Source organism: Thalassophryne amazonica, chromosome 10, assembly GCF_902500255.1.
Source record: "Thalassophryne amazonica chromosome 10, fThaAma1.1, whole genome shotgun sequence".
Lineage (NCBI taxonomy): Eukaryota > Metazoa > Chordata > Actinopteri > Batrachoidiformes > Batrachoididae > Thalassophryne > Thalassophryne amazonica.
In genome coordinates this window covers 89218365-89243110 of record NC_047112.1, presented here as the reverse complement: position 1 = coordinate 89243110, position 24746 = coordinate 89218365, and the positions used below count along the sequence as shown (strand labels likewise).

The 24746-nt window shown below is 42.4% G+C and overlaps 1 protein-coding gene across 1 annotated transcript; it reads right to left on the bottom strand.

Moving 5' to 3' along the window:
- Nucleotides 1–4511: 4511 nt before the first annotated feature.
- Nucleotides 4512–6323, bottom strand: LOC117518155 (40S ribosomal protein S3-like). Its single transcript, XM_034179214.1, has 2 exons — nt 5784–6323; nt 4512–4563 (listed from the first exon to the last, which is right to left on the bottom strand). Exons 1-2 carry the CDS (start codon nt 6290–6292, stop codon nt 4512–4514), a joined length of 561 nt encoding a protein of 186 aa, XP_034035105.1. The 5' UTR covers nt 6293–6323.
- Nucleotides 6324–24746: the final 18423 nt, after the last annotated feature.

The following is a 24746-nucleotide window of genomic DNA, read 5'->3' as shown; positions in this document are numbered from 1 at the left end:
GGACAGTTCACTCGCCTGGCATAAATGTTTTATTATTGTTGTTAACAGCTCTCCCTGCATCCCACAATCAAGTTTTATGTCTCTTTTTTCAGGACAACCTGTACTTCAAAATATATATGCTATAGTTGTGTTTTATACGTGTAATAAAGGTTTACAATCAGAAATAAGAAAGGAAAAAGTAAAGCGGAAATAATTTTCCACACATTTATTCAAAGCACACAGCAAACTATAATAAACAACTGTTTTGACACTTTATAAAAGTAATTTGGGCTCTTGTGTGAAAGACTGTACAACAAAAAGGTTCAAACAATAAACACAAATGCACATTTTGAACAATATATACAAAATGGTCTATGCGTTTTATTTGTCTTCATCTCAAAACAATTTCTGTCTGCTATTACACAAAGGTCACATCACAAACTTCTACTTCTAAGTTGACTGTGTGTTTGTTCTCTCCTGCTCTGAAAGCAACATTCACACTTCCAGGCTCATTCAGTTTGAGGAGCGGCCCTTCCCCCTCACTCCATTGATATGGTAAACAGTGCTTTACGCTGTAGCGAGAGAGCTTACCACAGGCTTTTCCAGTAACATTCACAGGAAAACTAGTCGAGCAATCCTGATACTCACACACTCTGTTTGAGCATGTGAGATTGTATGAGAAGCTCTCCGTCTGCTCACTTTCAGTTTCCCTGTGCGTAGTGTCGCAGGGCGCATTGGAGCAGCCAGGGGCTATTCAAATGGGCCAACTGGTAACACATCTCTCCTAAAAAAAATCTTTGGTGTGTCACATGAGGTGGATCTGCCCTATGATTGGATTTTGGAAAACCATGTGACAGTGAACCAATAATCGAAGTGCGCAACGCATCCGCGCATGGGTGGGTCAAAGGGGGGCAAAAATTCCAACTACCAAACTCACACCGCTCCCACTGAATTTCGTATACGGTAGCATTAGCGGACTGTAAAAGTTAAGGCTTACAGGGATTGTTTCAAAGTTTTTAAGCCTTAAGTGACGCATACAATAATGACAGGTGCGCATTGTACTGTTTTCAAATGCTCAAACGGAATAATAGGCTTGAAAGTTGGCTGAAAACACACGATTGCTAGGCTCTGCCGAGTCCACCCAAATACGGAAAGAAGAAGAAATGTGGTCGCAAACCTCCGTTCATTCTACACAATTTACCCGCAGAAAAGAAAGATCCAGACGGTTGTAACAGGTGGAGCTTACAAAAATGCTTTAAATCGTCAAATTTCTAGCGGTTGAAATGATCCAAATCATAGCACTCCTCGCTGCTTTCCACCGTCATAGCATGTGAATTGGTAGCCGAAAAATTTAGCATACCCATAATGCACAGCGCGGCCAAAGATGTGCACTTCGCTTATTCCGACTGGACCCTCACATTGCTCACGTCATCACACAGCTTCTATGAGGAGTACAAAGATGGTGGACGGTGGCTTGAAAGTCCGCGGAGTTAATTTTTCATTTAAAAAAAGTATATTTCTATCTCATATCATTAAAAAGTTATTTATAATTTAGTAAAGCTTGGTCTCAGCCATCGTATACGACGGCGTCGGCCCCAGAGGGTTAAACCCTTACATCTTCAGCAAATGTATTTATAAAGAGAAACTGCATGAACTACACAATTTTTTTATTTTCTAATAACAAGTTTATTCAGTGAGGAGTAACAAATGCTAAATTATTGTTGTGTCGTAACTTAATTTTTGTTCAGCCTTTGTGACCCGTATTCACGCAAAAATGTTGAAATTGGCCCTATCCTACAATGATAAAGAATCCTTAAAAAATTACTGGATCTGGATCGTGTTTCAGATCATTACCAAAATTTAATGACATCTAAGTTAGGCCAAGATACACCCCTGGTAAAAATTTCATTGAAATCCATTGAGGATTTTTTGAGCAATCCTGCTAAGAAACCAACCAATCAACCAATAAACAAACGGACGCGACCGTTTTTGTTGCATGTAGACACAACTTTTTTTTCTGTGAACTGTTAATTTTGGACTGGCTTTTATTTGATGGCGCTCAAAGAAAAAGAATGCAAGACAGACTCCAAACTCTTCTTAATGCTATTGGATTGTAAGTAATCACTTGCAAATGGTAAATGGACTGCATTTATATAGCGCTTTTCCGTCTGCATCAGACGCTCAAAGTGCTTTACAACAATGCCTCACATTTACCCTCACACACCGATGTCAGGGTGCTGCCATTTCAAGGCGCTTTCTACACACCGGGAGCAAATTGGGGATTAAGCACCTTGCCCAAGGGCCCATAATGATTTTCCAATCTGGCTAAGTCTTGAACCTCTTGATCCTCTGGTCTGAAGCCCAACACTTAACCACTAGACCATCACCTCCCCATCTAATTAACAAGAAGTGATCTCACACACACAAAAAAAAACCCCTGAAATATCAAATTAATATAGAACCAACTCATTAAATTAAATTTAATTATTCACCTCACAGCTGATTAATTTATAGAGAACACCTGATACTTCCTGATTGGCTGTCACTGATGAACAAGTCTAATATTTTGTATTTGTGGAAAAATTCTAAATGTATCTAAACCTGTAGTAACTTGGTTTAGCTTTAATGTCTTTTAAATATACACCATCAACAACTTGAGTTTTAAAGTGCTGATGAGCTGTTTTGAAAGATATTTAAACCACTTCAAATTAAATACAGCCTGTTTTAAGTGAATTCGCAAATTAGAATGAAGTAATTCAAACCGGTTGTCAAAAATACTTAAATCTTGCCCATTCAAAAGCAGTTTTAACCTATAAAACTGAAGTATTTTTAAATTAATTCACCCCATTATCACGTTTTAAAATATATTAACACTGATTATTATCACCTGCTGTCTTCGTGGCCTGTGTGGAAATTAATCAGGTTTTTGATTTTAATCTGAAACATAAAGTTAATTTTCTTAAATTAATATTTGGAACTCTGATATTTTCTATTTTCACTGACATTCATGTTAAGGATAAAACATAAATACCCCAAATGAATAATGATGATTATAAGGATAATCTGGGGAGGATATCAAAGATGAACTTGCTCCCACAACTCAGAAAAATGAGGATTTGCTCCAATTCTATTTTCATTTAAATCAGATTTTGGCTGATTTTAAACTGGTTTACTCCAACAGCATTTTGTAATAAGTTCATCAGACTTCAAACATGATAGAAAGTTTGAGTTGACTGATAAATGGCTTTAATTCATAATAAAAAGTTTATTTTATTTTTTTTAATATTTTGTCTGTAAAACAATTATGATGAGGATGAAATATCTTAAAGTGCTGATCAAATGATTTTAAAATGACACTAATCCAGTTTAAAACTATTTGCAATAATGCAGAAACATTTTCCCATTTAGAGTGTTGAATTTTAGTGGGGCAGGTAAGACCTTTTAGTTCAAACTGATTGCTTGCTTGCTGGGTCTTGTTGTTGTGCTTGCTTGATATTTGGTTGTGTTCATAAAGTTCTTGACTCTGTAGTTTGTGAGTGTAAGCTCATTTCAAACAAACAATGCAGTCATATTCATGTAAGATCCTGTAACATTCTCCTACCTTGTTGGATGACACGGTTCTGTGGCTGCTGTTTCCCTTGCTGATTCAAATGTACCGCTGGCCATGGGCAAGGCTCAAGCCCCAATTTGTATTCATCTGCAGTCAACGTGTAAATACCTCAGAGGGGACCAGCAACAGAGGATGAATTGGCTAAGGTAAGCTGCTCATTTTAAAAAGTGTATTTACATTTAGTGAGATAAATGTGTGCATGTTTGGTTGTGCATTGACGTGGTTGATGCAGCCAGACACTTTTAATGTCATTTTTGGCTGTTCAGTGATTATTTCAGGTGTGGGACCATCACCTCATGGGGAGGTGATGGTCTAATGGTTAAGCATTGACCTTCAGACCAAAGGATCCTCGGTTCAAAACCCAGCAAGACCAAAACATCACTAAGGGCCCTTGGGCAAAGTCCTTAATTGCCTAGTTGCTCCTGGTGTGTAGTGAGTGCCTTGCATGGCAGCACCCTGACATCAGTGAGTGAGTGTGTCTGGTGAATGTGAGGCATAATTGTAAAGCACTTTGAGGTTCCAATGCAGATAGAAAATTGCTACATTAAAGCAGTCCATTTACCATGACTGTTTGGTGACCTTTCCGATAACATTAATTGGCCACTTAGTTGCTGCTGCAAATAAATAGTGTGCCAATGAAATGATTTTGTCCAAAGATGACCCCAAAATATCTAAAAACAGACCTTTGTTGGAAATAGATGTTTTCCTTTTAAAACAGCAGTGGAATGGAAGAGTTCTGGACTGTGAAGCTTTTGGGATTATTTGAAGAGGTGTGGGGAATATGCTGGTAAACACCGCCCCCTTCTAGTAAAAACCTGGTACTTCGGTCCAGTGGTGTCGGGAACTGACGCCAGTCCTTGGTAAATCTGTAAACCTTTCTTCAAAGCCTTCTCCAGCTACATGCTGATCCAGTCTTAGTGCTTCACTGCTCTTCATCCTGAACATGTACTGCCTCAGTGAACCCTTGGTCATATCTTAGCAGGATGTTTTCAATATAATTACACTGATGCAATGAAATGATCACACATCATACTGATGTTTTAAAATCTCCTTCTTTCTCTCGCTGTCTCTCCACTAACAACGTGAATAAATTTGTATTATATTTTTATATTTGTTATTTTCCTTTTATATAGGGAGAAGGATCTTGAGGATGGGGAAGAGGAGAAGAGGGAGGTCAAAGAGGAGGTTTGTGCTGAGGGAGGACATGCAGGTGGTTGGTGTGACAGAGGACAGGGTGAGATGGAAACGACTGATCTGCTGTGGCAACCCATAACAGGACCAGCTGGGGTAAGAAGAACTCAGAGCATCTGCTGCCGTGCCAGAGATCATGAGTTCGCATCCTGAGCAGAGCGAGTGGGAGTAGAGAGTACAGGCAGCATGACAACATGCAATTGTCAGTTATTTTCTGAACAGTGAGTCTTTGCAAACTCAAACAAATAACAGATAACTTAGAGTAAAGAGACTGGAACCAAAGTGGAACTCCAACAGTTCTGCGTATAGGTATCATTGCATCATGGGTAATGGAAAAACATCAAATAAAGTCACTGAATATGTTGGAGTTATTCTGTAGATACACTGTTTTATTTTATCATGCATGTTTTGTGTTCTCTGCTCTGGTAGAATGTAGTTCTCTCTGCTCTGATAAAGTGTACTGTACTGATGTGATGGGTGAAGGTTACTTAAGATATGTGACATGACGTGCTTCTGCAAGTTGTGGTATCTCTGTGTGCACGCTAAGCTCTTTTTCAGGACATGTGAAGATGACCCAGGCAGAATGCAGCCATAAGCGGAGCAGTGAGATAAAGAATAGAGAATTGAATGTTCCAACCACAGTGTGATTATGATACATTAGTCCTTGTGTCAGAAGAAGTGTGATTAATCGTTAGATGTCTTAAACACATCTTAATCGAGCCCAAGATTAAAAAGGTTCTGAAAGTCCTGAATGTATTGTGCAATCAGCGGTTCTGCGGCAACAGCTCAGGCGCTATCACTCCTCCCCTTAGGAGCTGTACCGCCCATGTATGTAGGGAAGTCCTAAATAAAAGAGCAGGAGCGCAGGCCAGACTTTAGTGTAGCGTTGGTGTACAGCCTGACTGCACTCCGCGCAAGATAAATTTGACTTTCTCACTGGTGGTTCTTGACTCTGTTTGTCTTATCAAGGTTTTAAGAATGTTTGGAGGCGAAAATACCCAACATTGACTTGGGGGCTCGTCCGGGATCTCCGCTGTGAATCATCAAACCGTCAACAAACTTCATGGACTTGGCCCTCTGACCCCTCAACTTGCCCGAGACCACGACCTCACAGCCTTTGGCCCCGCTCTCCATGATGAACCTCAGAACACCGTAACATGCCCTTCTGACGGCCAGACCTCCCAGGAGTTTGTAGCGCAGAGACTCTGCCTGAGCGATGGCACACAGACCGCGAGTGGCAACTTTCTCAGCATACAGCTCCACACTGCCCTCAGGGAAGCCAAACCTCTTCTGGACCACAGCGGTCAGCTCTCTGATCCGACGGCCTTTCTCTCCCAAGACATTCTGGGTCCTTGTGGCCAGAATAATGATCTCTGTCCTCGTTGGCGTTACACGCACCTCCACACCAGAGTATCCGTCCTCTGCAAGTTCACGAGTCAGGAACTCATTCAACTCAGCCTTGAAGATGCCATCTGAAACAAACTTCCTCTTTTTAGAGATCTGCACCGCCATCTTCAAACAGGCCGGAGACAGGAAAGCTGACCGCTGACCGAATACATTTAAAAAATGAGATTGGCATGATACTATATCTGTTTGTTTTTATTATTATTATATACTTAATGTCTGTGGAAAATTTGTTACTTTTACACATAATATGTGCACAATTGTTTCACATATCTACCCCATGTAATAAGTGAAATTTATTTAGATTTAAGGGTAGGGGTATTTTTTGTGCTATGTGTTGGACTTTCAATGTACAGCTTTCATTGTGTTGACTTAATTCTTTTATTTCACATTTTTGCAATCTGTAGACATAGGCTATTGGCTTTTTTTCTTTTTCTTTTTTTTTACCTGAGTCTGGTGTTTTTAGTATCTAGTGCATTCTCACTTTTGTATTTATCCTACAGTAATTTCAGCTTTGGTCAAGTTTGTGTTGTAGAAATTGTTTCTGGGTCCATCCATGTAACACTTTAGCTGTTTTACTTCTGGTTAATATTTAAGTGTATATTGAGGTTTAGGTTTATTCCTAAACACACCATTTTGGTTTTATTCTAACGGCTTGTCAGTTTCATCCTACTTCCTGTTTTACTTTGACACAGTCTTCTCTATTCTTGTTTGTTTTGCTTTCTTCCTGTTTGCCCTCACACCTGAACTCATTCAGCCATCAGTGCACCTGCAGTCAATTATAATCACCTCCCAGTCTACGAGGTCTATTAGAAAAGTATCCGACCTTATTATTTTGTTCAAAAACCATATGGATTTGAATCACGTGTGATTACATCAGACATGCTTGAACCCTCGTGGGCATGCAAGAGTTTTTTCACGCCTGTCGGTTACGTCATTCGCCTGTGGGCAGTCTTTGAGTGAGGAGTCGCCCACCCTCTCGTCTTTTTTTTTCATTGTTTAGGAATTGCTCAGAGACTGCTGCTTTGTTTGATCAAAATTTTTTCAAAACTGTAAGGCACAACTGAGTGGACACCATTCGATAAATTCAGCTGGTTTTCGGTAAAAATTTTAACGGCTGATGAGAGATTTTGGTCTGGTAGTGTCGCCGTAAGGACGGCCCACGGCGCCTGACAGCGATCTGCGCTTCGAGGCGGCAGCGTCTCATCGTTTCAAGTTGAAAACTTCCACATTTCAGGCTCTGTTGATCCAGGAAGTCATCAGAGAACAGAGAACTTTCAGAAGAAGTCGGCATGAGGAGTTTATTCGGATATTCCATTGTTAACGTACATTTTGTAATGAAAGAACGTGCGGGCAGAGTCGCATGTCGGGCCGGACCCGACCGCGGGGGGTCGCGACAGGAAAAACACCTCCGTTGGAAACCTTAATGGGCAAGTTGGAACATGCCCAAGCTGTTAAACAATTTCTCAGTTACTCACTTGTTGAAAGCCATCAAAAGCCGCCTGAATTTTACAAATGGTTTTCAACACGGAGGTGTTTTTCCTGTCGCGGCGCACACAGATTTGCCGAGTCGTCACGGAAACGACGCGGCGAATTTGCGCGCACGTCTTTCATTAAAAAATGTCCTTAAACAGTGGAATGTCCGCATAAAGTCCTCATGCCGGCCTCTTCTGAATCTTCTGTGTTCTATCACGACGTCCTGGGTGAATTAAGCCTTAAATTAGGATGTTTTCAGGTCGAAACAGGCCAACAACGGCGCCTGGAAGCACTGCATGATGTCCTGCTCTGTGGGAAGTCCTTACACCGACAGAAACACCCCATAATCTCTCATCAGCCGTTAAACTTTTCACCGAAAACCAGCTTAATTTCTCGAATAGTGTCCACTCGGATATTCCTCACAGGTCCAGAAAAAATTTTGATAAAGCAACACGCGCCGTCTCGAGCAGCGTGTGAAACAAAGGAATTCAGCCGAGAGGGCGGGACCACATCTCACTCAAGGCCTGCCCACAGGGAAATGACGTCACCGACACGCGTGAAAAAACTCACGCATGCGCACGAGGGTTCAAGCATGATTGGTGGAATCGCACGTCATTCAAATCCATATAGTTAAAAAAAAGTAAAAGGGTCGGTTTATTATCTAATAGACCTCGTATTTAAACTCTCCTTAGCAGACTCCTGGTTGCTGGTTTGTTCAGTCCTGGTTTCGATCTGTATTTCTTTTTTTGACCTTTGACCCTGGTGTAGTGATGGGTCGATGAGGCGTCATGAAGTGTTTCAACACATTGCCAAACTGTGTCACTGAATACTGACATCTGCTGCACCTTGAAAATCCCTACAGGCACCTGAGTTGACACTCTCAATTGACTTTTGTCAATTATGTTATGTCAAGTCTGTTATGCTTGTTTGATGCAACTTCTCCAGCTTTAGAAAACAGCCGCTCACAGGGCACAGATGAGGCTGGAGTGCAGAGAAATTGTAATGACAGCTGGAAAAGGTTTGGATATACTGTCTTGTGGTTGTCCCAGTATCTCAGAAGATCCTAGGACCTGGCAATATTGGCCTCTGCCAGGTACCTCTACACCTCCTGGAAGGCATCAGCTGTGGCACTTTTGGTCTGCCTGCCCACTTCGATGTCGAGATTTTGCCAAAGGTCATCTAAAAACATCAATGTGGCATTTCAGTACATGATTTCCAAACAACAAACAAATAATGCTGAATAACATGCCTGAAGTGGGTGCAGATGGCTGTTGTGCAGATGGTCCCGGCTAGGGCTCATTTGTGCGCCCGATTACAGATGCACATTCTGAACGCAGTCTATTGATGGCCTCATTGCACTTGGAGGAACTGCAGAACCTGAGTGATTTAAATCTGGGGTCTAGAAGTGTTGCTACGGTCACACACACTTAATGACTCCAGATTGGAAGCAGTGTCTGTGACTCAACGCTTCAGGTGTTCATGTACAGTAGTGTTCAGAATAATAGTAGTGCTATGTGACTAAAAAGATTAATCCAGGTTTTGAGTATATTTCTTATTGTTACATGGGAAACAAGGTACCAGTAGATTCAGTAGATTCTCACAAATCCAACAAGACCAAGCATTCATGATATGCACACTCTTAAGGCTATGAAATTGGGCTATTAGTAAAAAAAAAAGTAGAAAAGGGGGTGTTCACAATAATAGTAGCATCTGCTGTTGACGCTACAAACTCAAAACTATTATGTTCAAATTGCTTTTTTAGCAATCCTGTGAATCACTAAACTAGTATTTAGTTGTATAACCACAGTTTTTCATGATTTTTTCACATCTGCGAGGCATTAATTTTGTTGGTTTGGAACCAAGATTTTGCTCATTTACGAGTGTGCTCGGGGTCATTGTCTTGTTGAAACACACATTTCAAAGGCATGTCCTCTTCAGCATAAGGCAACATGACCTCTTCATGTATTTTGACATATCCAAGCTGATCCATGACACCTGGTATGCGATATATAGGCCCAACACCATAGTAGGAGAAACATGCCCATATAATGATGCTTGCACCACCATGCTTCACTGTCTTCACTGTGAACTGTGGCTTGAATTCAGTTTTGGGGTCGTCTCACAAACTGTCTGCAGCCCTTGGACCCAAAAAGAACAATTTTACTCTCATCAGTCCACAAAATATTCCTCCATTTCTCTTTAGGCCAGTTGATGTGTTCTTTGGCAAATTGTAACCTCTTCTGCACATGTCTGTTATTTAACAGAGGGACTTTGCGGGGGATTCTTGCAAATAAATTAGCTTCACACAGGCATCTTCTAACTGTCACAGCACTTACAGGTAACTCCAGACTGTCTTTGATCATCCTGGAGCTGATCAATGGGTGAGCCTTTGGCATTCTGGTTATTCTTCTATCCATTTTGATGGTTGTTTTCCATTTTCTTCCATGCGTCTCTGTTTTTTTTTTGTTTGTTTTTTTTTTTTTTTTGGTCCATTTTAAAGCATTGGAGATCATTGTAGATGAACAGCCTATAATGTTTAGCACCTGCGTATAAGTTTTCCCCTCTCCAATCAACTTTTTAATCAAACTATGCTGTTCTTCTGAACAATGTCTTGAACGTCCCATTTTCTTCAGGCTTTCAAAGAGAAAAGCATGTTCAACAGGTGCTGGCTTCATCCTTAAATAGGGGACACCTGATTCACACCTGTTTGTTCCAAAAAATTGACAAACTCACTGACTGAATGCCACACTACTATTATTGTCAACACCCCCTTTTCTACTTTTTTTTTTACTAATAGCCCAATTTCATAGCCTTAAGAGTGTGCATATCATGAATGCTTGGTCTTGTTGGATTTGTGAGAATCTACTGAATCTACTGGTACCTTGTTTCCCATGTAACAATAAGAAATATACTCAAAACCTGGATTAATCTTTTTAGTCACATAGCACTACTATTATTCTGAACACTACTGTAGGTGTGTGGCTGCCCGTGAGTGCAAGGCAGAAGCATTGCGCGAAAAAAATAGCAAAATGGTCATGTGAGTGTGTTTTCAGTTCCGTAGAAGGTCACAGACTGCCCAAGGAGCGCGTGCAAATTCTAAATGTCTTGTGAACACTCAAGAACACATGCAAGGCCCATAGCGTTGCCTTACATCTAACCCGAGTCAGGAGCACGGTTAGCATGTGCCGTACTCCTAACTGTAAGCTGTATGAACATTGCATGGGTGTCATGTATCAGACGTAGTGCTCCACATCTACTGTTTGTACAGCCTGTAAAACAGAAGTAACTCTCGTTCACACACACACACACATATACACACACACACCCATGGAATACGCTGACCCACGTTTTACTTTTACTTTTCTTTTTTGTTAGAGAGGAGATGTGATCATAAATGAGTGCCACAATGAAAGTGCCTGCTGTGGGTCTGTGTGTGCCACACATAGGGGTGGAGAGTGAGATGAGCTTCTGTCTTGCTGTGCTATGATCGCTCACTGCTGTCAGCACTGCTGCTAAAGCCCTGTTATAAAGTGCACAATGAGTTCCTCATCAGCTGATGTCCTCCCAAGATTGTCAAAAGCTTTGTGCCTGGTCAAAACTTTGAGCGGAGATCAGGTGTCTCAATCTCTCTCACTCACTCAGACAAACAGTGAGGAACTATGATGTCATGCTTTTAGACCATGGCAATCTCCACTCAAATCCACCATAAATATGACCTCAGTGGTGATAAGTGCCTGCAGACAGTACAGCAGCTTGGACAGTAGTATAGCCCCAACATGGCAAAGTGGTGTGAGTGTGTTTTGCTGTATGCACCGATGTTAAATAATGGCAATGCAAACATCTGTGGGTTTTATTTCAATTCTGTCTGAATGCATGGGCGCAATTTGGTGGGGGATAGGGGGGGACATGTCCCCCCACCTTTTCAACTGGGGGGGCAGAATATGGTATGTCCCCCCCACCTTCTGACATATATGTGTGTACTTGAAACATGCTATGCCAGTCTTATGTGCAAACCATGTTAGTCTTATGTGCAAAACCATATCAGAATAGTATCTTTGTTTCTGCAAGTTTGTATTTTTAGCAGCATTGACTTGTTTACAACACCTGTTTCTTGTTTGTCACATTCAGAATTTTCTGGGACTGCATTTGCCCACATTTGAAAGCAAAAATAGTTGCCTCTAGGGACTAGTGTCTACACATAAGTATCAATGGACCATATGCTAATTTACTAAATTCTGAAAGTTAGAAAAGTAAATCAGAAAAGCTATCTGGGACCTCAGAAAGCCATTGATTGTCACGTGCGGACCACAGGTACTCCTGGTTTACAACACTGTTTAATTTCAAGTCTCACACACACTGCACAGGCAGTGTTCACATGCTTCAGACATGTCATTGCCATGGCTGATGGTGCAATATTCCCTGCGCATCATGTACAACAGCTTGTACATGACAAATGCGAAGCCTGTACTCTTTTCCCAGATAGCTGAGGCACACATGTGCCGTGAGTTGTGATGCAGGCTTTAGACAAAAAACATTACAATAATATCAAGCCTGATCTAATCTGTCCTATCCACCTTATTCTGAGTCTCCATGAAGCCTTGCATGAATTATGGGTGAGACTTCCGGTAAGAACCGGAACCTGTGTTTGTTTACATGTTAACTGTTCACGCTCTTCTACAAGAGTTAGAGCCGTAAACAGAGCTCAAACAAGACAATATTACAATTCCGCTGTCTACAAATATAGAGAGGTGGGAAGACGGCATGAAGAAGTGACCTAAGATAAAATTTTCAATATACAACCCCTGGCAAAAATTATGGAATCACCGGCCTCGGAGGATGTTCATTCAGTTGTTTAATTTTGTAGAAAAAAAGCAGATCACAGACATGACACAAAACTAAAGTCATTTCAAATGGCAACTTTCTGGCTTTAAGAAACACTATAAGAAATCAAGAAAAAAAGATTGTGGCAGTCAGTAACGGTTACTTTTTTAGACCAAGCAGAGGAAAAAAATATGGAATCACTCAATTCTGAGGAAACAATTATGGAATCACCCTGTAAATTTTCATCCCCAAAACTAACACCTGCATCATATCAGATCTGCTCGTTAGTCTGCATCTAAAAAGGAGTGATCACACCTTGGAGAGCTGTTGCACCAAGTGGACTGACATGAATCATGGCTCCAACACGAGAGATGTCAATTGAAACAAAGGAGAGGATTATCAAACTCTTAAAAGAGAGTAAAACATCACACAATGTTGCAAAAGATGTTGGTTGTTCACAGTCAGCTGTGTCTAAACTCTGGACCAAATACAAACAACATGGGAAGGTTGTTAAAGGCAAACATACTGGTAGACCAAGGAAGACATCAAAGCGTCAAGACAGAAAACTTAAAGCAATATGTCTCAAAAATCGAAAAATGTACAACAAAACAAATGAGGAACGAATGGGAGGAAACTGGAGTCAACGTCTGTGACCGAACTGTAAGAAACCGCCTAAAGGAAATGGGATTTACATACAGAAAAGCTAAACGAAAGGCATCATTAACACCTAAACAGAAAAAAACAAGGTTACAATGGGCTAAGGAAAAGCAATCGTGGACTGTGGATGACTGGATGAAAGTCATATTCAGTGATGAATCTCGAATCTGCATTGGGCAAGGTGATGATGCTGGAACTTTTGTTTGGTGCCTTTCCAATGAGATTTATAAAGATGACTGCCTGAAGAGAACATGTAAATTTCCACAGTCATTGATGATATGGGGCTGCATGTCAGGTATAGGCACTGGGGAGATGGCTGTCATTACATCATCAATAAATGCACAAGTTTATGTTGATATTTTGGACAATTGAAAGGATGTTTGGGGATGATGAAATCATTTTTCAAGATGATAATGCATCTTGCCATAGAGCAAACACTGCAAAAACATTCCTTGCAAAAAGACACATAGGGTCAATGTCATGGCATAGGGTCAATGTCAATGAGCAGATCTGATTTGATGCAGGTGTTAATTTGGGGGATGAAAATTTACAGGGTGATTCCATAATTTTTTCCTCAGAATTGAGTGGTTCCATATTTTTTTCCTCTGCTTGGTCTAAAAAAGTAACCGTTACTGACTGCCACAATCTTTTTTTCTTGATTTCTTATAGTGTTTCTTAAAGCCAGAAAGTTGCCATTTGAAATGACTTTAGTTTTGTGTCATGTCTGTGATCTGCTTTTTTTCTACAAAATTAAACAACTGAATGAACATCCTCTGAGGCCGGTGATTCCATAATTTTTGCCAGGGGTTGTATGTTCCAAATAAAAAAAAAAAAAAAAGATCTGTTATGTACTCTTTAAAAGCTTTTGGCAATGCTGCTTTGATTGTTTCATGAGGCAACCATACAGTGAGATCCTTCATGTGTTCACACATAATGTCTACCTACAATTCCACTGTGCTGCTGATCTGACCTTGTGATATTTTAAATCTGTGTGCCAAATCAGCCATGACAAAGTTTTGTCTTAGTTTCATCAAAGTCATTAGAATTTGGGCCACAACCGGCATCTATGGTGAAGTCTTTTAAATTCTGTGAGTGGAATCCCTGCATCCAGACGGGAGTCTGCATCACTCTCTAAGATGCAGTCAGCTACAGGGTGTGGCGGACCTGGTGGTGGTGGTGGTGGATGCATTTCACACGTGATGGTGGGCCCTTTTGGACAAGTGTGATCCTCCATCTCTGGGCATTACGTGATGACTTTGTTACTGCAAAGAAGCTCCTCACCCTGATCCATCTTATCTTGTTCATCTGAGGGCAGCGATGCAGGACATGATTGTCAAGAAGTGATGCATTAAGGTTTTCATTACAGCACTTGAATTACATCATTAACCTTCCATCAACCCCACTACTTCCCACTGGTCACAACATCACCTCTGTGCTCCAGAAACCAAGAGAAACCTGGTACATAATAACAGATACAGTATTAAATTCAGATTAAGATTAAAATACTGCATTATTGAACATTTTATCTCTGTACTGAAATTATGGCATTTTTAGGTTCAAACTGACCACTAGTCCAAAGGCATAGTATATTTGAACTGTTCAGAAAAGGGTCATACATGTTGTTGGTAATGATTAATATTACAGTAATTTGTCCTCCAGACACATGAAATCATATCTGTTATTCTGGTGACACTGCTGTCAATCCTCTTTATCTTCTCTGGTGGTCTTTTATATCCCAACCACAAACTAAGACGTTCCTCTGTGGGCTTTTTGTCAAGAAAGTGAAAAGAGCACACACATAAGCTTTAAGTGGTCTTTTCAAGTTGAGTTTTTTTTTTTCCCCAGCCACATCCTTCTGGGTTCCTCATCTCTTGGTCGGCGGTGAAAACTCTCTCAGTCCAGCCACAGATTTAACTACGTCTGGTTGTTAGTGCAACCGCGAACAGCGCAACATGTTCCACAGCTGTGCAAGGACATTGTTAAATGCAACAGGAGCTGATCATCGTTTAGAAAAGAAAACAATAAACCGGTCCGGGAAATGAAATCCACTAGAATACAATGGCTCACTGCTACTTCCGGTGTTTAACAGGAAGTTGCACCCATAATCAGTTCTACAGCAGCACCCTCAGGAATAAGGCGGATACTTGCTCAGATGCTTCTTGCACTGACTCTCTAACCATTGGCTAATTCTTACAGAGACGTGCTTGTTCACTGGCTCTCCCTCAACACAATTGGTGGACGAGGCTTGTCCTGTATGCAATTAGCTAACGGAGCACTCTTTGTGTCTTCTTTCCTGAGTACAGCATAGAGTGTTTTAATTAAATAGTAACTAAATGACTAATCAAGACAAGAGGATTAGAGTCTTCTACCCAGCACCACAAACCCATAGATTAATGTACGTTTTTAACCCAGTCGAACTGCCATAAGACTGGGTTGTTAATACCAATCTCTGCTTAAGGCTCAACTTTCTGCACAATTAATTATAAGTATTGTTTTCAATAAAATCTAAAAAAATATACATCTGTATGGGCTGCCGGGGGAAAAAATGTCATGGAGATGCTCTACATTCATGTTAACGCCAAATTAAAACAGCGCCTCGTGTACAGGATGTGGGCAGCACACACATCCTGATCCAAATTCCACAGACTCTCACATATTCAAAAATCACAGGTAGGGATACGGTACACAGTTAGGCAGTCAACATGGCAGAAGTACAAAAAAATGACAGGCTGGGGAGTGGTCAAACAACGAGCAAAGTTCACAGGAAACCGGCGTCAGAGAGATCAGAGGGTGAGACAAAGGCTAATCAGGCAGAGGTATACCTGGACAACACCCGTTAAAAGGTCAGCCCTGAGGTCCAACAGCGAGCCTAGATGCCTGAGGGAACACAGGCCTGAGGGAACACCCTCCTGGTCCTACTAGGGTGGCCAACAGACTCCAAGGTTGAATCGGGCGGATAGCCATGAGGCCCACTACAAAGCAAAGGCACACCAAGAACCCGACCCTGAGGCATACTAAAGCCCGTGGGAGAGGTAGAGGACCAATCACCAGCATCGGTGAGGACTACTGCGGACTCCAGGGGAGGACAGGGAGTAGTAACAGTACGGGACGCGATCCAACAGCAAAACCCCCCCAGCACCGCCGGCCCAATGGGAATATTACAAAACACGGGCCAACCAATGGGTGCTGCTGCCACATCAGGAGAAGGAGAAAAAAAAACAGCATGATCAGAATAAGCAATGTAAGAAAACTCACTGTCCCGCTGGTCTCGAATTCTTGAGTCCTCTTAGGAGGTGACTTTGATGACGAGGCGAGAAGAGGAGACACTGAAGATGATTTCCACGGTGTATGCACTGCAGAATCAGCTGATCCCGCACCTGACAGCGTGGTGCGTGCCATGTCGAGTCCAGCCACTGACGGCGCGGCGCACGCTGTGTCGAGTCTAGCTGTGACCGAAGCTGGATACTCAGGGGACATGGGTGGCTCAGCTTGGTCATGAAATATGGGCTTTTCTGAGCTCCATGGTGATGTGACTTTTCCCAGTTGCTCTATTAGCTATCTTGGAGGCGAGAGATCAGCTGGTCTTGAAGGCATGGTTGCTAAAGAGGGTTGGGCAACAAAAAAGCTCCAGCTTTCGTGGACGAGATGAGCGAAGGAGCTGGGCACTGTGGCTGCAGCACATGCGACCTCTGGGTGCAGGCACAGGCCGCTGACTAGATTTGGCCATAACCAGGCCAGAAATACGCAGAGGCGACGGGTGTTGGGAAGCCTGTGATGTGATCGGAGCTTCCCGGAGGAGACGCACTGATGACGTTCTGTCATAGTTGAGCGGTTCCTCTTGATCCAGTGCGGGTGCGCGAAGTTTTCGTGGTGCAGGCGTAGGAAGCTCCAGAGCCGGAGCAGAACTCGATGTCTCAGATAGACTAACCACTGCGTCAGACAGTGTAATGGAACGTGGTTCTTCAGAACAGGCAGCAATAATTTCAGACTCAAACAGAAAGTCTATGGGGTCTACAATATAGGAGGGAACTCTTCCCTGTCTGAACAGTGTCTTTATCTCAGCGAGCTCCGGATAAGCTGTCAGAAGAGCTCCACTCGCATGATTTGATCCAGTGCCAAGAAAATTAGCCGCAACAAATACACAAAAAAGTTACTGCAATCAGCATACACAATGGAATGGTTCAGCTGGGACAGTTAACACTGAATTCTCAAACATTAACAATGGCAACATGTCTGAAGTCTGAGATTCTGCTCACATTATCTAAAAAAAGTTATTCATAATGGTAATAAAAATATGTGCAAAACAGGAACAGCAAAATTAGTGCTTTACCAAGGTAGATGTGCAAAACATCACTATGGATCTGAATTTATAAAATGCAGTTTTCTGAGTTTACTTGCACGCTACATCCATAAACCATTGAGGGGAAAAAAGGCGGAAGGGGGTTGACATACACACACACACACACACACACACACACACACACACACACACACACACTTAAAAAAAATAAATCAATCAAACGATGTCTGTGCAGACTTTTGTGCCTTTTGTAAGCGTTCCCAGGAATGAATGGACAGATTTACCAAACGGGTGTAGCTGTTTTTTACCGTTAGTAGCACCAAACAGTGGCATGCAACACCGTAACACAAAAATATAATACAAATGAATTAGAATACATATAAAAAATGCTGGCTAATTTACCATGTGCTCACGTGCACTTGACCCACATAAAACAAATAAAATTGGAGTAAAATATAGAAAAATGAATTTTAAATGTCCACCAGCTACTTAAACAAAAAACACAAATCTCGCTCCACATTCCAAAGGGCTGCGAGCTGAAATCTGTCACAGTCCTGACCAAAGGTCCAGCATGGATGTCGCTACTGCAGCCACCGTGTTCTGAAGACCACATGCACCGGAAGTGAGGAAAGAGCTAGGTGCAAAGGCCCCCCCGTGGACAACACATTTATACTGTTATGTGTCGGACGCAGCTCGGAGAACCGACCAGCGTTTGAAGGACCCAGTATGAAATAAGCAGAGCACGGTACAAAGGCTAACTGAATTTAATACATAACAGTGATACAAAACAACAAAAGAATGTGCGGTCTGGCGTGGTGGTGATACGGTGCGCTCCCAGCAGCGCTAACGGTCCGGAGCCAGAAGCTGTTCGGACCCAAGGACCCCGCCGACACCCCCCAGGTGGCCGCAACAAACCGAGTCTGTGAAAGAAGGAACCATTATGTGAGTCCACACTCTACACACAGAGAGACCACTCAAAGGTGTACATAAACAGCAAACACTTCCTGGCTTAATTACTAATCAGCTTCCCAACCTGCAGGCATGGAACATCCAGTTCACAAAACTCCACTGCAGTGGAAGCCGATACATGACTAACGTACAGCTCAATATAATAAGGTGTGAGGGACACCACATTTACTGACTGTATAAATGTTAGTCACAAAATCTAACGTACCTCAGGAAGTGTGCTGACGAGCGTGAGACCTCACCCCCTCCTCTTTCACAGACCGTGCATCAAACCCTGGACGTTCTCTGCATCCACTGATGATGAGATGGCTCCCGAGACGACGATCTCACCCGTCTGGTCACAAGGTCGAGTCTCTGGCAAATACACACTGTATACTCCAGTCTTAAATGCCAGCATGTTCCAATCCATATAGATGCACAACAGCTGTGAGTCCTGACGAGCCGCAGGTGATCAGGGTGAGGTCCTGATAACCTCAGCTACACAGCCACTCAGTCCCAAATGCAAGCCACCTGGAAGGAAAACCAAAAGACAGAAACAAAAAGGCAGCCAGGCCCCCCCAGCCATACAACATATACCTTTACATAAAACACATATCTGGCCTGCTACTTATAATATTCAGGTCAGCACATCTAGCAATTGCAGAATAAGATGTTCGGACACATGCACTGGTTCGAGTTGCTGCATCCGGTAAAACTGCACACAGCAAAGTGAAAAGTTTTAACAAAGCCACATTGTTGAAAATGTATGGTAGAAATGTTAAAATGCTTCACTGACCTACATGGCACAAACACAAAAAAAAAGAAACAAAAACACAGCATCTCCTGCACTAAACTCCATCACAATTTGTCCTCTCAAACCCCGGTGAACTGCAAAATCCATATCAGATTAGAAAGCCCTGTATTCTGCGTGGATAGGTATAAGCAGAATATTTAAGTATTTTTTTATATATTGGCCAGTAGTATAGCCCCAACATGGCATTTGTAAGCATACACACGGAATGTGCGCAAATCAGTCAAGGTGGGATCCGCCCACATTCTAAGTGGTCGTACAGTATTCTTACACGGCTGTCCCAATGTCTGTCCCTCCCAACTGCACCTCGAAGTTTGGCTTTTTCCCCCCCATTCGGTCCGATTCTGTCAGCTTTCAGCCGGATCCGGGATTTGGAGTCCATTTTTGCCTCCTTTCTCTTACTCACCTTCTGCTCCAGCTTTGATTTACTAGTTATTTGCATTATGGGTTTATTCCCTGTTCTATTTTGCTTTGTTTCTTTATTACTTTTATACTTTGGCCATTGTTCTGTTCTAGTTTTGTTTTGTCAGTTTGTGTGTTCAGTGTTGATCATTAGTTTATCACTTGTTTATTTTTGCTTTTCTCATTTATGTTATCAGTTATGCTGTAATGTCAGGTTTTGTTTTCTGTTATCATGTAGTCTCTGTTTTTCTTATAGTTTTTTTTTTAGCCACTTTGTTTTCTTAGTCAGTTACAGTTTAGTTTTGTCTTTGCATCTACTTTCTTACGCTCAACAAAAATATAAACGCAACACTTTTGGTTTTGCTCCCATTTTGTATGAGATGAACTCAAAGATCTAAAACTTTTTCCACATACACAATATCACCATTTCCCTCAAATATTGTTCACAAACCAGTCTAAATCTGTGCTAGTGAGCACTTCTCCTTTGCTGAGATAATCCATCCCACCTCACAGGTGTGCCATATCAAGATGCTGATTAGACACCATGATTAGTGCACAGGTGTGCCTTAGACTGCCCACAATAAAAGGCCACTCTGAAAGGTGCAGTTTTATCACACAGCACAATGCCACAGATGTCGCAAGATTTGAGGGAGCGTGCAATTGGCATGCTGACAGCAGGAATGTCAACCAGAGCTGTTGCTCGTGTATTGAATGTTCATTTCTCTACCATAAGCCATCTCCAAAGTCGTTTCAGAGAATTTGGCAGTACATCCAACCAGCCTCACAACCGCAGACCACGTGTAACCACACCAGCCCAGGACCTCCACATCCAGCATGTTCACCTCCAAGATCGTCTGAGACCAGCCACTCGGACAGCTGCTGAAACAATCGGTTTACATAACCAAAGAATTTCTGCACAAACTGTCAGAAACCAGAAAGCTCATCTGCATGCTCGTCATCTTCATCGGGGTCTCGACTCCAGTTCGTCGTCGTAACCGACTTGAGTGGGCAAATGCTCACATTCGCTGGCATTTGGGACGTTGGAGAGGTGTTCTCTTCACGGATGAATCCCGGTTCACACTGTCCAGGGTAGATGGTAGACAGCGTGTGTGGCATCGTGTGGGTGAGCGGTTTTCTGATGTCAATGTTGTGGATCGAGTGGCCCATGGTGGCGGTGGGGTTATGGTATGGGCAGGCGTCTGTTATGGACGAATAACACAGGTGCATTTTATTGATGGCATTTTGAATGCACAGAGATACCGTGATGAGATCCTGAGGCCCATTGTTGTGCCATACATCCAAGAACATCACCTCATGTTGCAGCAGGATAATGCACGGCCCCATGTTGCAAGGATCTGTACACAATTCTTGGAAGCTTGGCATACTCACCGGACATGTCACCCATTGAGCATGTTTGGGATGCTCTGGACCGGCGTATACGACAGCGTGTACCAGTTCCTGCCAATAAGCAGCAACTTCGCACAGACATTGAAGAGGAGTGGACTAACATTCCACAGGCCACAATTGACAACCTGATCAACTCTATGCGAAGGAGATTTAGACTGGTTTGTGAACAATATTTGAGGGAAATGGTGATATTGTGTATGTGGAAAAAGTTTTAGATCTTTCAGTTCATCTCATACAAAATGGGAGCAAAACCAAAAGTGTTGCGTTTATATTTTTGTTGAGTGTATTATTCTCTGATTAGTTCTCGTGTAGTTTTTTCTTCTGTACTTATTTTTCTGCTCTCATGTTCATGCTCTGTTCTGGTACGGTTCATAGTTGTATTTTACTCTGTCCTTGGTTTCTGTTTGATCTGTGTTCTGTTTTCCTCACGTCCATGTGATTGTGTTCCCACTCCACATCACTGCACCTGCCATTGTGTCTTTGTCTGTCACTTTTATAAAATATATGAAACTCATAAAGAAGAGATGAAAGGAATAACCCTGTCACAATGAAAAATACACAGATGATGACATATATATATATATATAAACATTAACAGCATCGGGTTTTGGTCAGGTTCAGACAGAAATATGAACCGCAGTTCAGAAAACTTCAGAAACCAACACAAATGCAAAGTAAAGTGTAATATTCCAATGTCAGCTTTGATTTCTGAGAGAGTCACAATGCTGTCAATACATCAGATCACCATTTTATGGATGTGTACACTTTGCATACGCTTTGCTCACACTTTGTAAACTAGATTGGATTGTCTGTGGCGTTGGGGGCACATTACATGTTACAAACGTGTCTAAGACTGCCCACATCAATAGTCACTCTTTATACTGTACAATAACAAGCATCACTTTGGCTTAGTGGTTAGCACTGCTGCCTCACAGCGAGAAGCTTGCAGGTTTGGGTCCGACCTGGTCCTTTCTGTGGGAGTTTCCATATTCTTCCCGTGTTTGTGTGGGTTCCCTTTGGGTGCTCCAGCTCCTTCCAACGATACACTGCTTTGGTGAGAAGGTGACTCTAAATCAAGCGCAGGTGTGTGTGTGTGTGTGCGTGTTGGCCCCGCGAAAGACTGGTGGCCTGTTCAGAGTGAACACTGCCTCTCGCTCAGGAGCCACTGGGATAGTCCCCCCTGATCCTGAACTGGGACAAGCAGGATTGCAAAATAGATGGAAAAAGTATTAATAATAACCTTTATTTAGGATAGCCCAACTATGTCCATCGATTCACAATTAAAGAACTGTCATCATATGTTGGTCATCATTGGTTCCCAGACATACATGTACAGTACCACAGGCACTACAGATGGCACAGGTGGATAAAAGTTTAATAAAACAATACTGCCCCAGATCTGCTCAAATTTTTGTTAACTAAGGCATCTATTTTTAGCATGATCTTGCTAATTCCATATGGTCAGTTCTGAAACAGCAAAGTACGAGGTCTGTTAGAAAAGTATCGGACCTTTTATTTTTTGCAAAAACCTGATGGATTTGAATCACGTGAGCAAACCTTGAACCTTTGTGCGCATGCGTGAACTTTTCACGCCTGTCGATTGCATAATTTTCTGGTAAGCAGCCTTTGTGTGAGGTGTGTGTCGTGCGCTCGGTGTTTTTTCATTCCATGGAAAAAGACGGAACGACTGGAGCAGCGCCGCATCAAATTTTGCCAGAAACTGGGCGACAGCCAGGTGGAAACCATTCGGATGATTCAGACGGCTTTCGGTGATGATGCTATGAGCATCACACAGATTAAGGAGCGGTACAACCGGTTTAAAGACGTCTGCACAACGGTGGAGAGCGAGCCATGCTCCGGTTGGCCATCAACATGCTGAAATGACCAGATCATTTCCAAAGTGAACGTTGTGGTGATGCGGGACCGTTGTGTGACTATCCGAGAAATTGCAGAAGAGGTGGACATCAGCACTTTTTCGGCACATTCCACTGTGAGAGAAGATTTGGCCATGAAAAGATTGGCGGTGAAAATCATGCCGATGGCTTCGGCACGAAGCTGCCGACGGCGGAGCAAAAGCGCCTTTGTGTTGAAGTCTCACAGGACATGCTGTGACATGCCCACCTCTTCCAAAATTTCTCGGATAGTCACACGACTGAAAAGTCACCGAAAGCCGTCTGAATCATCCGAATGGTTTCCACCTGGCTGTCACCCAGTTTCTGGCAAAATTTGATGTGGCGCTGCTCCAGTTGTTCCGTCTTTTTAGTTGGAATGAAAATCCGCCAAGCGCACGACACACACCTCACACAAAGGCTGCTTACCAGAAAATGATGCAATAGACAGGCGTGAAAAAGTTCACGTATGCGCACGAAGGTTCAAGGTTTGCTCATGCAAGCACACGTGATTCAAATCCATCAGGTTTTTGAAAAAACTAAAAAGGTCCGATACTTTTCTAACAGACCTCGTATTTTTAACAAAGTTATCTGAGTGTTAGCATGACATAAAACAGCAAAGTATTGATGTAATGGATGTATATATAGTTACGCTGGCAGTGACTCTGGCAGGACTCGAGGGGACTGAAGTGTACATGAATGATTTCCTCGTCCACGGGAAGAATAAAGAGGTCCACGACCAGCGCTTGGCAAAAGTACTTGGTGTTATTGAGGCAGCAGGACTCAAACTGAACAAACAGAAGTGCAAGTTCCGGGAAGACCAGATTCGTTTCCTTGGACACCTCATCAACAAGGACGGCATCTGTCCAGATCCAGACAAAGTAGCAGGAATTGAAAACTTTCCTCAGCCACACAATGTCACGGAACTCAAAAGGTTCCTGGGAATGGTGAACTATCTGGCTAAATACATCCCAGAATTATCTACCATGGGCCAGCTGCTCTATGCCATGCTGAAGAAGGATGAGTGGGTGTGGGAGCCCACCTAACACTCCGCTTTTCAAAAACTGAAAGCTTTATCGGCCACAGCCCCTGTCCTCGCTTTTTATGATGCTAATAAACCTACTTTAGTTTCAGCAGATGCAAGCAGTTACGGACTGGGAGCTGTTCTATTCCAACAGCATGGGGACCAATGGAAACCAGTGGCCTATGCGTCCACACGGCTCAACAAAATGGAGACCAGGTACACTCAAATTGAAAAAGAGTGCCTGGCCAGCGTCTGGGTGTGTGAAAGATTTGAAAAGTACCTGTTTTGACTGGACAGCTTCAGACTGATGAACGACCACAAGCCTCTTGTACCCCTGATTAACAGCAAGGACCTAGACAACGTTCCCATAAGGTGACAGAGACTGTTAATAAGACTAATGCCCTTTAGTGGTCATCGTGATCAGGATATGTCATTCAAAGCGCATATTAAACAAATATGTAGGACTGCTTTTTTGCATTTACGCAATATCTCTAAAATCAGAAAGGTCTTGTCTCAGAGTGATGCTGAAAAACTAATTCATGCATTTATTTCCTCTAGGCTGGACTATTGTAATTCATTATTATCAGGTTGTCCTAAAAGTTCCCTAAAAAGCCTTCAGTTAATTCAAAATGCTGCAGCTAGAGTACTGACGGGGACTAGAAGGAGAGAGCATATCTCACCCATATTGGCCTCTCTTCATTGGCTTCCTGTTAATTCTAGAATAGAATTTAAAATTCTTCTTCTTACTTATAAGGTTTTGAATAATCAGGTCCCATCTTATCTTAGGGACCTCGTAGTACCATATCACCCCAATAGAGCGCTTCGCTCTC